Source organism: Chelon labrosus (genome assembly GCF_963514085.1).
Source record: "Chelon labrosus genome assembly, chromosome: 3".
NCBI classification, from domain to species: Eukaryota; Metazoa; Chordata; class Actinopteri; order Mugiliformes; family Mugilidae; genus Chelon; species Chelon labrosus.
Genome location: NC_140339.1, coordinates 12,305,547 through 12,319,144, shown reverse-complemented (window position 1 = coordinate 12,319,144; position 13,598 = coordinate 12,305,547). Strand labels below are relative to the sequence as shown.

The window sequence follows — 13,598 nt, the reverse complement described above, 5'->3', positions numbered from 1 at the left end:
ATCCATTATTAACTAACCGGTTTTCACATAAAAAAAAAAGCAATAACAATTAAACGCTTTGAAAAAAGTGATACAGTTGTGTGTGTTTTCATCTCCACAATGAATGGTGATTTGGAATCTGTCATCTCTGTGGTGCTGTGAAGGTTATTTCCTCCCTGCAAAGCTGCAACTGAAGAGAAAACAAATCCGTGATTAATCAAAGCTCAAAGCACACATTCAGGTCTGTTTTACAATTTACCTTCAATAATGACTCAGGCATTTATCTAGCCTTTGGAAAAATCAGTTCTGTCCGGCGTGTATGGCCCCCCTGGCAAACTAGTTTGTCCTCCTTCACACTGTTAAAAACAAACAAAATGGACATAGTATGAACGGCAATGTGTCCAGCTTAGTAATTCTATCGAATACCGGTACCGTTAACCTTCAAAACCATTCATAATTGGAGGGGAAGGCCACAGAAAGTTGGATTTTTAACAATGCCGCCAGGTGGAAATGTATCAGGAAGTCATGTCGTCTTATCACAAGGGTATCACCCAAGAACTGCATGGTTTCTTTTTTGCACATTTTTAAAAATGTATCACCTTTGAATGAGATAAACGTTTAATGGTTGACTAAGAGCGTAGTGTCAAAAAAAAAATGAAATTAACTATTTAACTGCAAATATAAGCACATTTGTTTAGATGTGATATGATTTAAATCTTCACTCTTATCTTCTGCTTCTGTTTTTGCCACTCATCCAAAACCATTACATGAAAGTCAAGGAGCTAAGCTTTTGTCTGACTGGCTGATTGACTGACTGACACCGTGTCTGATCAGTGTAATTTTGTGAGCAGAGAAATGTACATATACGTTTCCCCGATTCACTTCCCAAACTTATTCCACACTATTTTACACCATCAGCTTCTCTTCATAAACAGAGAGAATACAACACCCTTTCTCCATGTATTTTTGACCTTCAGCCGCATTGCAACTAATGGATTTTAATGACAGTGTTTGTAATGCGGAAATTGATTTGGTTTGGGTTGTAATGATCAAACTCACCAACAGGCAGATTCAAAACACTGCAGTGTTATTAAACTATTTTCTGATTATTTGGGGATTTGACTTTCAAGAAACAGGCGTCTAGCTCAGTGAATCGAGCTCACAAAAGCCTGACTGACACAACACTTACAGGTTGTAGAAGTCAGTGTTGTTGAGTTCCTGCCAGTCCCTCCAGGTGAAGTAGTGTGCACAGCCTCTCTCCGGACAGGCAGTGTGTACCTGGTGGGTCAGTCCTGGCCACTGCCTCGAAAGCACAAACAGCTTGGACATCACTGCCAAGATCAGATCCCACATCGGCCGAAACTCTGAGGGGAGAGAAGAGAGTACAGCTGCCTGTGCAGTGCAAGTGTAGATCATTTAGCCTCACAATGACACAGATTATAGATTTTTACCATCATTGTTCTCGGGTCTCCTGCAGCGTATCTCTATGAACGAATCTCCATCTTTATTCCTCTGTCTCATCAGAGCCAGTCGGTTTCCACAGCAGAGGAGACACTGCTCTCTCCCCGCCCAGTGAGTCGTGTACAGTGAGCACGTCTTGATGATCACTCTGGTGGTTACAGCAGATACATTAGACACATTTACAATTGAATTAAAACACTGGTAGCTGGACAGATAACTTCATAGATAAGAGTGAGAGAACGGTGCTAAAGAGTCACACGCCCCGAATCAAATTATAAAACACAAAGTGTCACATAAAGAAGGCTATAGCTGTTTGTTTTTTGTTTGTTTTTTTAATATTCAAGGTAATCCTATTGGCAGCCAACTAAAACCATTAAGACTTGAAGAGTGACCTGGATCAGCATATTTGTTATGCCAAAAGAATACGCAAAGCATGTTAGTCAGGAAACTCTGCTCTCTGCTGTCACAGATTGTCTAAAAAGAAAACAAAACCTGTCCATAACTTCACTGACTGGATTTCTGATGTGTGGTTTCCAAGTGGCAGTAGTAGTCACCGTCTTGGATGAGTCTTACTCTGCCTAACTTCCAGCTAATTAAAAAACGGTTATGGGGTGGAGTGTGAGTGGAAGGTGACGCACAGGCACTCTTATGTGTTATATGTATTGGTTATATAAAATTCACATGCCCTACAGGCATGTTGCAAGGGAAATTGACTAAGAATATACACTCTGCTGTAAGTATGTTTATTTCTGCTGTAAAGTTAAGCATTCTAACAATGAGGCCTGTGGAGGTTGAATACAGCCTCAAGTGGCCATTCGGGGAACTGCAGCTTTTGCGCTGCATATTTTGGCTTGATTGATTACCGCCATTTGTTTTGCACTCACACAGCAGATTAGATTTTATCTGCATTTTACTGAATCAAACAGTAAAGTCAAAGACAAATAATGTAATCTGCACAATTATCACAAACAATACTGTATAATGTCAACCATGTAATGTCATTGTTTTACTATGTGCCGCGCTATTGGAGAACTGTCATCCTGTATATTGAAAAAATGCAGGATAACGGCTCTAACGATATGCAGACTGAAAACGTTATTAATTCCAGCAATAACTGTAATCATATACTATCATATAGAAAGCATCCATAATGATACGTGTCACCTGTGGAAGAACCCATGAGGAATCTCAGGAAGGAAGTACAAGTGAACACTGATGTCATCTTGCTTGTCCTCGCCCCAGTTTTGGCACACTACGAGGTCGTCCTTCAGATAGATGGGGAAGAGACAAGCTCCGTCTGGATCTGTCTTGGCCTCCCTCGCTGACTCCCACTGCTTTGCGCCAGGTAAGAACTCCAGTGCTTGTGGGTTTAAGGGGCTTCTGACACGAGTCGGGAGGCAAACCTCAAAATACTGCAACAGGGTGAGTAGTATGCCTTCATCCCTCTTGGTTCCCACCACCTCTCTGATCAAGTCGTCGTCATCGTCGACCAGTTTCTCTAACTCTCTGCGGACCAAGATGCGTATGGCTGCATTGTGCAGAGTGCCTCTGGACTTCAGGTCATTCACCCAGGTGAACTTCTGTTTCACCAGAGCCCCTTCCCGCATGAGAAGGTCTCTGGATACACCCTCCAGCTGTTGCACCAAGTCATGTCTCACAATGGTCTGCATTCACAGAAAGTAGAGATGGAAAGTATTGTTTGTGAACTATGTGACCATTTTTAGATAGAGGGACATAACGAGTTTAGTTAATCTTATGAGTTATGGCACTGCACTCTTTTTTTTTTAGTTTTTGCTTGCTAATTGGCTTCATAGCCATGAAAATAGTGTTTTTTTTGTTGAAATGCAAAGCCAAGCTAGAAGAACCACCAGGAATTTCAGCTGTGGGGAATGTGAACTTTATCCCATCTTCATAAATATAACTTGTACCGTGGTTGCATGTTCACTTTGGCTGCATCATTGCCTTGATTTTGTTTGTGACCCAAATTCTCACATCTTTCATCAGCAGCAAGCTGAGATAAAATCTGAAAAAATAGGTTAGTTAAATGGTAATTTACATTTAGAAAAAAAAACAACTGCTGACCTTGAACATTGAGATGAGGAATGACGGCTGGACAAACACTCTGTCACTTAGCACATCGATGTCTTCGTACCAGATGATCACCCCAATTCGGTGGAGATATCGCAACAGGAATTTCAAGATGGAGGGGAGCTGCTCTCCGCTCTGTGTAATATGGTTCCTGATTAAATCACTCAGTTCTTCAAGTAAAATAATCCCTGACAGAGAGAATCAATACATTTCAACTCAGATGTAAAACCACCCTCTGAATGTTCCATAACACTTGGAATATGAAGTCCTTGGAGTAAAAATTGAACTTACCATGCTGAGGAATTAGTTCCAGTGCAACAAGTGTGTGAACGGCTTGCTCCACCTCTTCATAACTTTTTGGTAGGATGCTCTCAGAACACAGCAACACACTCTCTGACTGAATGCATTTCAAAATATGACTTTTGAGTTTTGCAATATCCTCATTGCTTGTGCAATCGAGAGTTAAAAGATCCAAAACCTGCAGGAAAGTTTAAGGGCAATTGTGGGAGGCTGTGCTGGAAAGGCAAGAAAGGTTTGTCCACAAACACAATTCAAAAGCCAAGGGACCTTGATTTACCAATATAAGCAATGTAATTAGGCAGCATTAAAATCCAAAAGCAATTATAGCATAATAAATAAAAATAAGGATTAATATAATGTATGTGTAAATCCATATCAGTACCTTAAGATTGTAGTCCAAAAGGCAATCCAGTTCATCCATCTGATCCATATAGAGGCAGGGGTTCATGCTTTCTTCCAGGTTTTGCTTCCGGTGGTTTAAAACCACCCTCCTGTTTGCGAGCATGGTTTTGATCTTCTCCTCAATGTCATTCTTCTTCTCCATCATCTCATCCAGGTCTTTACACTGGTCACAGTGTGTTCCCACAAGCATAACTACCGCATCTGGCACGCGTAGCTGTATGTTGTTTATCCAGAACCACAGCTGGTCTTTGAAGGATTGTGGGTCAACAATGCTGTAACTGATAGGAAAACAAAATGGAAGATTTCACTGTGGCCTCAAAATCATACTGACTCCATAGGAAGTAAACAGTATCAGTCTACTGCCATGTTAAAAGCTCTGTGAAGGAATGGTCATGCTAGCATAGTGACGGAAGAATAATTACATCTTAGCTAATAGCTTAAGATCATAGCTTATCTTGACTACTTAGCGCTAGACATATTTGGTCATGAACTAAAGTGTTGGACAAATACAATCTTTTTTAGTTAGTTCAATGAAAATTTATCAAAAGTCTTCCAGTAATTAACATTCACGGATTGGTTTTGGCATGGTGCTAACATGGCAGAACATTTAAAGACTGCAGTCAGTGTAGCTATGTTGCTAGCATGTTGATGCACATAAAAGTCACTCTTGACGGTCGTCACACCTAAAACACATCCATAGTTGCCAGTCGTTCCTCACAGGACACACTGACTGGTCCGCTTGCATCCGCAATCCCATAACTTGAAGTCTGACAAGATGCACTGTCATGTGATCTTATAAATCTCAGCCGCCATGCAGCGTAATTTGTATTAGAACGTGTTAATTTAAGATAGGTGTATCCAGGTGTAACTTGTAATTGAATGCAGATTAGATTTACAGAAGTCAATCAGTTATTCATGCAGAAATGTTTCGGCTCTGGAAAAAACTGGGATGAGGCTAACAACCTAAACACATAGGATGGGATTTGCGAATAAATGATGCTTCTTAAAACAGTGCATTTGCTCACCTTGCTATATCAACGGTAAGGATGACGAGGGCTCGTGAAGTGATGAAGACATGGTGTGTCAGGTAGTACTCCTCCTGCCCTGCAAAGTCCCAGAGAAGAAAACGGACTTCCTCAGTGTACAGCTGGCTGATTTCGATCCCCTCAGTCCGGTCCTTCATTGCCACTGCCACAGGTTTCCCTTCTCTCAGGCTGCGGCAGAGTGTGGACTTCCCTGCCATGGAAGAGCCGAGGAACATGGTCTTGACTGTCCAGGCAGAGTGTGTGTTGGGGTTTTCCTCTAGTTGAAGGAAGTAGCTCTGTATGTCCATGACCCCTCCAGCACAGACTTCTTCTGGTGGGCACCTCAGTGGGTTCCCCATGGCCTCAAACACGGTTAGCTCGCAGCTACTTGTCTGGAAGAGCTCGGATGGAAGATCCGTCAGTCGGTTCTTCTCTACCAAAAGCGTTCTCAGTTTTGGTAGACCAACAAGTGGTTGGATGCTTTGCAGGTAGTTCTTGGAAAGATCCAGGTAAGTGACACTGGTACACTGGTTAATATCTGAAGGAAGTTTGGCCAAACAATTGTTGTTGAGTTTTAGGTACTTCAACTTAGTTAGGTTAGGGAAGATTCCCTCTGGAATTGACCTGATATTATTCTGGTTCAAACATAGTGTCTCTAATTTGTTCAAGTATTGTATCTCACTAGAAAATTCTATTAACTTGTTCCTGGAGAGATTAAGCTCTGTCAGATTGTTGAATCTGGAGATGCCAATGACACGTTTCAGTTTATTCCTCTGCAAGTTCACACTTGTACACATGGTGTCGTGCATTAGAAGATCCTGAGGAAGGGACTTCAGTTTCTGTCCTGACAGATCCCATGTCTCCCAACTGGTTCCTGTATGACGAATGAGTAGGTTTACAGTATGTGTGAGATCAGAGTTTCATGAAGCAAGTTTACTTAACTGTTGGGTGAACAAGAGATTGGTCAATTCAGCTGGTTTAACAGTCTAGAAGTTGTGCCTACCTACAACCATTTCAAGTCTTCCATCTCCCATGTGTGATGGAACAGATCCACTCCAACTTTAATCAGATCAGTAGCACTTAAAGACGTTTGAAATACAAGTCTACAGTAATATTTTTTTGAGCTCCCAGCTGTGCCAAATGCAGGTGACCTACATCTCTGAATGCAGTGTAGACACACACAAAACACCAGAGCTGCTGCTGCTACCTTGGTAAAAAAAAAAAAAAAAAAAAACTGTGCGTACGCTCTGCTTCTGTGCAATTATTATTACATTTTCTGGGACGGTGATGATTTTGGTTTGACACCAGTTCATGATCAGTGGTATACCATACAGCACAACGTGGCCTCATTTTTAGCAGCAACAGCAAGGAAACTCTGAAACTACACTAAATACAAAATCTCTGACTTGACAGACAGAAATATCAACATCCACATCAATTATCACAGACTTCTAACAATGTTCAAAGTACATGTTAGGTTGCTTACCTTTTACAAAGGACATTTTCTTTACGCATCTACTTCATAAAGTCATGGGGAGTTCAAGTCTAGCGATGTTTTCGGGAAGTGTTCTGTCTTCAGAGAGGGCCAGCTGCCAATGATGCAAAACCACTAGATCCCACCCCTGAGATAGGGAAGTAAGCTACATAAAGTGAGTTACTTCCCATTTTGTTTATTTGCTCCAACACATAAAACAGAAATGCTTCAATATGTAATATAATATGTAATATAGTACCATTTGAATATACAAATTCATATGGTATTATTACATCAGTTGTGGTATATAAAATGTTTTACTTTTTACAAGGTGTTTATGAGACTCAAATACTGATTCATTTCTGCAAAATGCAAATTATATGGATCATTAAATAATAATAAAAAAGAAAAAGAAAAACATATTTTGTATTTTTAGAAGTGTAAATGTTTTTTACAACAGTGATTGCATGATTGAAATATTGTGCTACGTTAAACTACTGCTTTATTACACATTACTGTTTAAGAATGTGGAACTGTCCAACTTTATAATTACATTACTCCATTGTAACTCTCTAACTATCTCTACAGAAAAGAGAGAAGAGAGCACTTCTGTAAATCACTTTTAATGTTGCATCACATCAGTCTGTGTCATTATACAACTGGCACCAGATGGGATGTGTCATTTAAGTCAGTGCAATCCTCAGTTCAGAGTTCATTCTGTCATCTAAAAAGAAACATGTTGAGCTGTATACAAGAACAAAAGACAAAATAAGTGAATTGCAATGAACAGTAATTCCCTGTTTGGTGTTGGTATGGGTCACACATACGTGTGAGAAAAGCAATTTTTAAATATACACTACGTTCAAGAACGTTGTGCAGGTTTTTATGATCATCTACAGCTTCCATAAAAGGCGGGACTACCCAAAGAACGTACATGTGAGTGTGTGTAAATATACACGCAGTCTGACATAAGCAGGACTGTGTTAAGTGAGGACTTATGGACACTTATGATGGAGTCTAGCTTAATCTTCTGATAATTTAAAGGGCCACTGCACCACCTTTACACATAAGGCTGAGTAGACTTAGGGAGAAATACCCCCCTTATGAAACCTGCAGCATAGTTTCCTCTCTGGTTCATTCATTCATTCATTCATTCATTTTCTGTAACTGCTCATCCTCTGAAGAGAGCCTATCCCAGCTGTCACTGGGCAAGAGGCGGGGTACACCCTGGACATTGCAGGGCTATCTTTGGTTCAGGAAGGTTGAAATTCCCACTTTAGGTCTTTAATATTGTTGAAAATTACCTTGACTTAAGACTTCCAGTTTGGAAAATAACAGTTATTGTTTATAAGACATGAATTTTTACCTGTCAGCTGCTTAGTGGGGAATAACAGGTTTGACACCAGGGTTTGACACTAAAAGTCACAATATGTTGTTCTCCCCTCTGTCATTTCTGACATTTTATTAAATTCCTTTTTTGCAACCCTCCCAACTTTATGGATGTGCAGCACTCCATTACCAAAGTGCACATTTAAATCAGCTGCCTCAGTATTGTAGTCCACACTCCATGTCATCAACATGTTAATAGCATAACATATGCATTGTTACCAACACTCAGTTCACGTATTTACAGTTTACAATGATGATGAGGCCACAAACTGATGTTAGTATAACACAATGTTTAACTTCTGCTAAAATCACATATTATATATTGATTTTCTCATGGTGTCAAAATGCAAATGTGTGCTGAATTTCCAGAACGCTTTACAGACGCAGTACACTATTCTACAATGCAGGCAAGAGGAGCCTTCCCACAGACTGCTGGTTGAAGTATTTATGTTTTTCCAATAGTTCAAAATGAAGTAGCTTTTCATTTGGCAGTCTTGCCAGATTGTTTTTGACGTCCATCACAAATCTTTGGCGCTTGTGAGTTTCCTGTGACACAAGTGCCTGTGGACCCACACACTGGGATTGACATCGAAATGTAGAAATCTCTGCAGCCACGGACTACTCTCAGCCCCCTGGATGAACTCGTCCAGTGTAATGTCGCCTGCAGCACAAACAGAACAATCTTTAAATTAACCGTTCGTTGTTCAGTATTGAGGAAACTTTTATTTTAATTTTTTATTTTCACGGTTGATGTGTTTTTGTTGGTTGGAAGGTCAACTTACCATCATTGTTTACGTCCACCTCTTTAAAGATGTGATCACGCACTTGCTCAGCAGTGAGTCTCTCGGTTCCCGTTTCATCAGAAACGTCACCTTGCTTCAACCTGTGAATTATCTGAAAGACAAATCCAACAGTTCTGACCTGGAGGCACAACATCATTATTATCAACAGTGTATCAAAGAAATAGACATAGTAAACGTTATACTCATTAAACATCAGCATGTATTGTTACTGTCAACACGTGAAAGCTCATGATAGGGCTTATCACCTTCAGTTCTGCTAATATGTTAGAGTATGTACAGATTTGGGTCTGAAGTGGTCCAAAAATACTGTTTCCATATATACATATTTAAAATTAAGGAAGTTGTTATGCATTTGCACTGGACTAGAACGTAATTTCAACCACTAATTATCTAACAGTTGTATCTACATGTATCTATTTACACGCCCAGTTTGCTGGTAGATATTGAGTCCACATTAAAAAAGCAAAATATGACATTACAACTGATTTACTATGACACGCAAACTTTTACGTTGAAATGGGACTGTGAAGAATTGATTTCATGAAGACAAGATAATTTGACCTTAACAATCTTCAGCACTTCATCTCTGTCGAGGTGGCCGTTACCAACACTTTGAAAGTCCACCTTAACTTATCTTCAAGTTTTCCACGTAGAACAATATGCAGTGCAGCCACATACTCTATAAATTCCATTGTGTTGTCCTGAAAAAAATAAAATAAAAAATAATACTAGCAATGGAACCCCAACATGGAAAGAAGGGATTTGTAGAAATCAAGCATTGTAGCATGCTGTTTTGTTTGGACTTTAAATTGAAGACTGAAACATTTTAGTAGGCAGCAGCTTTGCAACTTACATGGTTCATGTCAAATGCTCGGAAGATGTTGTCCATGTACTCTGATTCCAGTGTCCCAGCATGTACTCTAAACATCCTCCTGAACTCGTGCAGGTACAAAGATCCGCTCGGACACTCCATGATGAATGACTTGTAGAGGTCCTGTATGCTGTTCAACTCCAGTTCCTCTTCCTGTGCCTGTGCTTGCTGACTTTGCCCCATGCTGAATCCAAAGTTCTTATTTCACATTTAAAATAAATCTATCCGGATGCTTTAGCAAATTAACGTCCTTAAAACTGGCTGCACTGCCTGCAACAAACAGATCAGTGTCCACGTCATGGCGGCTGCTGGACATCTCCTAGAGATCAGTTCAGGGGTCTAGAACTGAGTCGAGGGTAATAACATATTCATGTGATGCTTGACCTGACCCGAGAAGATTATTTTTAGCCAAAGTCTTGAGCAAGCTGAGTTTAAAGCTGTAATCCACATGCCTGATCCTATCTTAAACCTCCACTGCCCCAGGGTCACCAATACACTTTATGCTATTACTTACTGACATAATAACTTAAAGAGTAAAAACAGAAACGGGAATCCTTTTAAATGTATTACTGGCATCCGATTTAAACAACACAATTACTCTACATGGTGCAGGCTGCATTATCAAGTGTGAGTTAGTGTTTTGTTGATGCGTAATGTTGCTGCATCTTGAATGACATAAGTGTCGCTAAGGGGTTTAAGGTGTTGCTAACTGGGAGGAGTGGGGCATGCTGGTCTCTGTACGTCATGTACAGTTCTAGAAAATGGGAAATATTCTCATGATGAGATGTGCTTTTAATCCCTATATCAACAGAAAATAATAGCAGTACTCATGCGTTAACATAGTATTTGTTTTTATTGACAGTCAGTTCATTGGTTTTAAAATCGACCTTTGACAACTGAAAAGGAAATTAATATTAGCTGACAGTGCTTTCAATATGCATGTGATTATATACTTGTAATGTTATTAAAAGGGTAAAAAAGCATAAATAATTCACACTTAAATACAGAAAACAATATAAAAGCATTACGATGATATTTACATAAGGATCCTTTGAGATAGCTAAGCCAAAACCAGAGTGTAGTATGTGCAATGAATTAAATGACTGAACATTTTTCAATACGTTTAAATAGTATGTTCAAATAATACAGGAAGCTACATGTACTGAGCAAATACTGAAGATGAATCTTGATGTTAAGATGTAACCGTTGTAATCAAAAGTGTGCACTTTATCCATTGTCCCTACGCGGAAGGCAGAGGTGTTTTTCTTTTTTTAAACTCTTCAGAAGTGTGCACTCCTTCTCCTGTGCTCCATCACCCATGAGGCAGGGTTCATGTCCAGCTTCAGCATGTTGAGCACCCACGGGTCCTGCTGTGCGCCTCTGATGAACTCCTCCATAGTGATGTTACCTGTGGGGCGAAGGAAATGTGCAAAACGGCGCCAGTGTTAAATACATCCCTCTGTATCTGTCGCCTGTCCGCGGTGCGCTCGCTGCGGTGTAAAATGCCACGTGCGACTGAATGCTCACCGTCTCCGTCGCTGTCGACAGCCTCTAATAACCGGTCCACAGCCTCGTCCACTGAAAGCTGTGACTCACTCATGTCGGCCTTTGAGCCTTTCTTAATCCGGTAAATGCTCTAGATGGAAGAAATGGTCAGAAATTTATTTTATTTATAACACAGAAACCAAGTACATCCAGGAATGAAACAATGGAATAAAACTGGGCTTTGGCTATAAATCCTAGATATGCTTTGAACATATGCTTTGAATCATAGTTTTTCTAACCCATCTTAACTGTATTTTTCATCAGGATGTTGAAAAAGTATACCCTGAACTTCATCATTTGCAATTTAACCTGAAAATAACTGCCATTATGTATGAGGGAAACATACTCCAAGGGATGCCAATAGAACACTCATAAGGCGTTTTGACTCATAGCACTTACATCAATTATCGACCGAAGTTCATCCCTGTCCACAAATCCGTTTCCATCTTTGTCATACACCTTGAACGACCAGCGCAGTTTATGCTCCAGGTCTCCACGGAATACAAGATTCAGCGCTGCCACAAACTCAAGGAAATCGATCGTATTGTCCTAAAAGATTAAAAGAGAAAATGCTCAGTTCAGGTTTGAACATTTTGGATGATTTTAAAACAAGTCAAGCTGCAACAGAACAAGCTTTTTTTTTTTTTTTTTTATCATTCTCTCACCCCATTTTTGTCAAAAGCTCGAAACATGTTCTCCGCATAATCAGAAGCTTCTCCCGTCGGGTCCACGCCAAAGAAACGCTTGAACTCATGCAGAAAAAGTAGTCCACTCGGGCACTCCATGACAAACTTTTTATACATGTCCTGGAGCGCTTTGACGTCGATCTCCTCACTGTTCTCTGTTTGCTGTGTCTGTCCCATGGCTGACGATGTAATTCAGCAGCATAGCCCTGTAGCCTTTGGGTGTAGTCTGCACGATAGGGCGTCCAGACTTGAAATAGGCATCAGGTGGTAAAACCCAGCAGAGTCCTATGAGGCGGGTGATTAGTGTGGCCTCAAGACTACTGCGGTATTACGTATGTGGGGGTTTCCTCTAGCTGAGTTAATTAGGTTTGCAGCTAAATGTAGATCCAGGTCAAACATGAGTGGCAGGAATGATATCAGCATGAACATGCATGGTATGTGCATTCCAATCAAGGGCATATAATGTATCGACGCTTCTGTGGAAAAACCACACATCACCAATGGCAATAGTGCATACAGAAGCAATTGAGACAGTTACAGATGACCTGTGACAAGTTTATCAAGCCACTTAGAACAAACTCCTTCCTGTATTTCTTCAGTTTCCGGTGTGTTGTGTAAAGTTAACTGATTAAAAAGCACAGGTTTTTGCACGGTGTTTTAAGTCCAAACCTTGTTTTCTTTTTAGTTACAAAACCCAAAGATGGAGGCAAAATAGGCCAACACTTCTATAGAGCAGCACACTAGGGTTTGTCCATAAGAGTGAGAGTGATAATCCTTATTATATGCAGTATACAGTGCCACAGGTGAAGTCACATTATGGTTTTCCATACAGCATGACCCTCTTAAGATGAACTGTCCCGTCACTTTTGGTGATCTCATACCTCATCCCGTAGTTCATTATCAGGTTAAAAAGTTTGATTTGTCTTCTAGTTTGAGTGAAGCTGAGTTTCAGAGCTTTCAGACGCAGCGCTTTGTGTCCATTAATCTATCTGCCAAATGACTGATGCCCAGGTCTATTGCTGTCTTTAATCAGTCTCAGGGTTGCTTTTCAGGTTGCAAAAAAAAAGAAGCTGAAGAAACTAAGGCGCTTTAGATCACGGTAATTTGGAATAGGTATATCAATCTCTTTTAATTAGATTGCATTAGAGCGGCAGATAGGCCAGGAAAACAAATCCTGTGGACTGAGAGGATCCCTCAGTGTGTTCAAGTAAACCAGGAGGGTCCAACAGTGCTTTGAGAGACGAACAACTGAACAACTGCCTAGCATCCGGTAATTCACTTTCAGTGATTCATACATATATATAAATCATTAAAAACCACTGACAGGAGAAGTAAATAACACTGACCATCTTGTGACAATTCAATGTTCTGCTGGGAAACGTTTGGACCTGGCATTCATGTGGATGTTACTTAGACATGCACCATGCACCTAGACCAGACCAGACCAGGCACCCCCATCCCATAGCAATGACACTCCTTGATGGCAGCATATTCCTCTGCAGCTTCAAGTAATACTAAATGATGATTTGTGTTCAGAGATTTGCACAACTGTGATACAGACAGAGACTTTAACAC

The 13,598-nt window shown here is 40.4% G+C and overlaps 2 protein-coding genes and 1 pseudogene across 3 annotated transcripts; all 3 read right to left on the bottom strand.

The window, feature by feature from the left end:
• Window positions 1-238: 238 nt before the first annotated feature.
• Window positions 239-6,416, bottom strand: LOC311486124 (leucine-rich repeat serine/threonine-protein kinase 2). The gene is made up of 8 exons (XM_084541886.1): window positions 5,256-6,416; window positions 4,211-4,529; window positions 3,820-3,925; window positions 3,523-3,716; window positions 2,605-3,104; window positions 1,431-1,588; window positions 1,169-1,343; window positions 239-335 (listed from the first exon to the last, which is right to left on the bottom strand). The coding sequence occupies exons 1-8, from the start codon at window positions 6,050-6,052 to the stop codon at window positions 260-262; spliced, it is 2,325 nt and encodes a 774-aa protein (XP_084398012.1). The 5' UTR covers window positions 6,053-6,416; the 3' UTR covers window positions 239-259.
• A 2,220-nt stretch (window positions 6,417-8,636) lies between these two features.
• On the bottom strand, window positions 8,637-10,312 carry LOC311486074 (guanylyl cyclase-activating protein 2-like; annotated as a pseudogene). The gene is made up of 4 exons: window positions 9,775-10,312; window positions 9,483-9,622; window positions 8,901-9,012; window positions 8,637-8,779 (listed from the first exon to the last, which is right to left on the bottom strand). The product of its transcript is annotated as a guanylyl cyclase-activating protein 2-like (transcript).
• A 631-nt stretch (window positions 10,313-10,943) lies between these two features.
• Window positions 10,944-13,317, bottom strand: LOC311509525 (guanylyl cyclase-activating protein 2-like). Its single transcript, XM_084574764.1, has 4 exons — window positions 12,003-13,317; window positions 11,737-11,886; window positions 11,320-11,428; window positions 10,944-11,200 (listed from the first exon to the last, which is right to left on the bottom strand). Exons 1-4 carry the CDS (start codon window positions 12,198-12,200, stop codon window positions 11,073-11,075), a joined length of 585 nt encoding a protein of 194 aa, XP_084430890.1. The 5' UTR covers window positions 12,201-13,317; the 3' UTR covers window positions 10,944-11,072.
• Window positions 13,318-13,598: the final 281 nt, after the last annotated feature.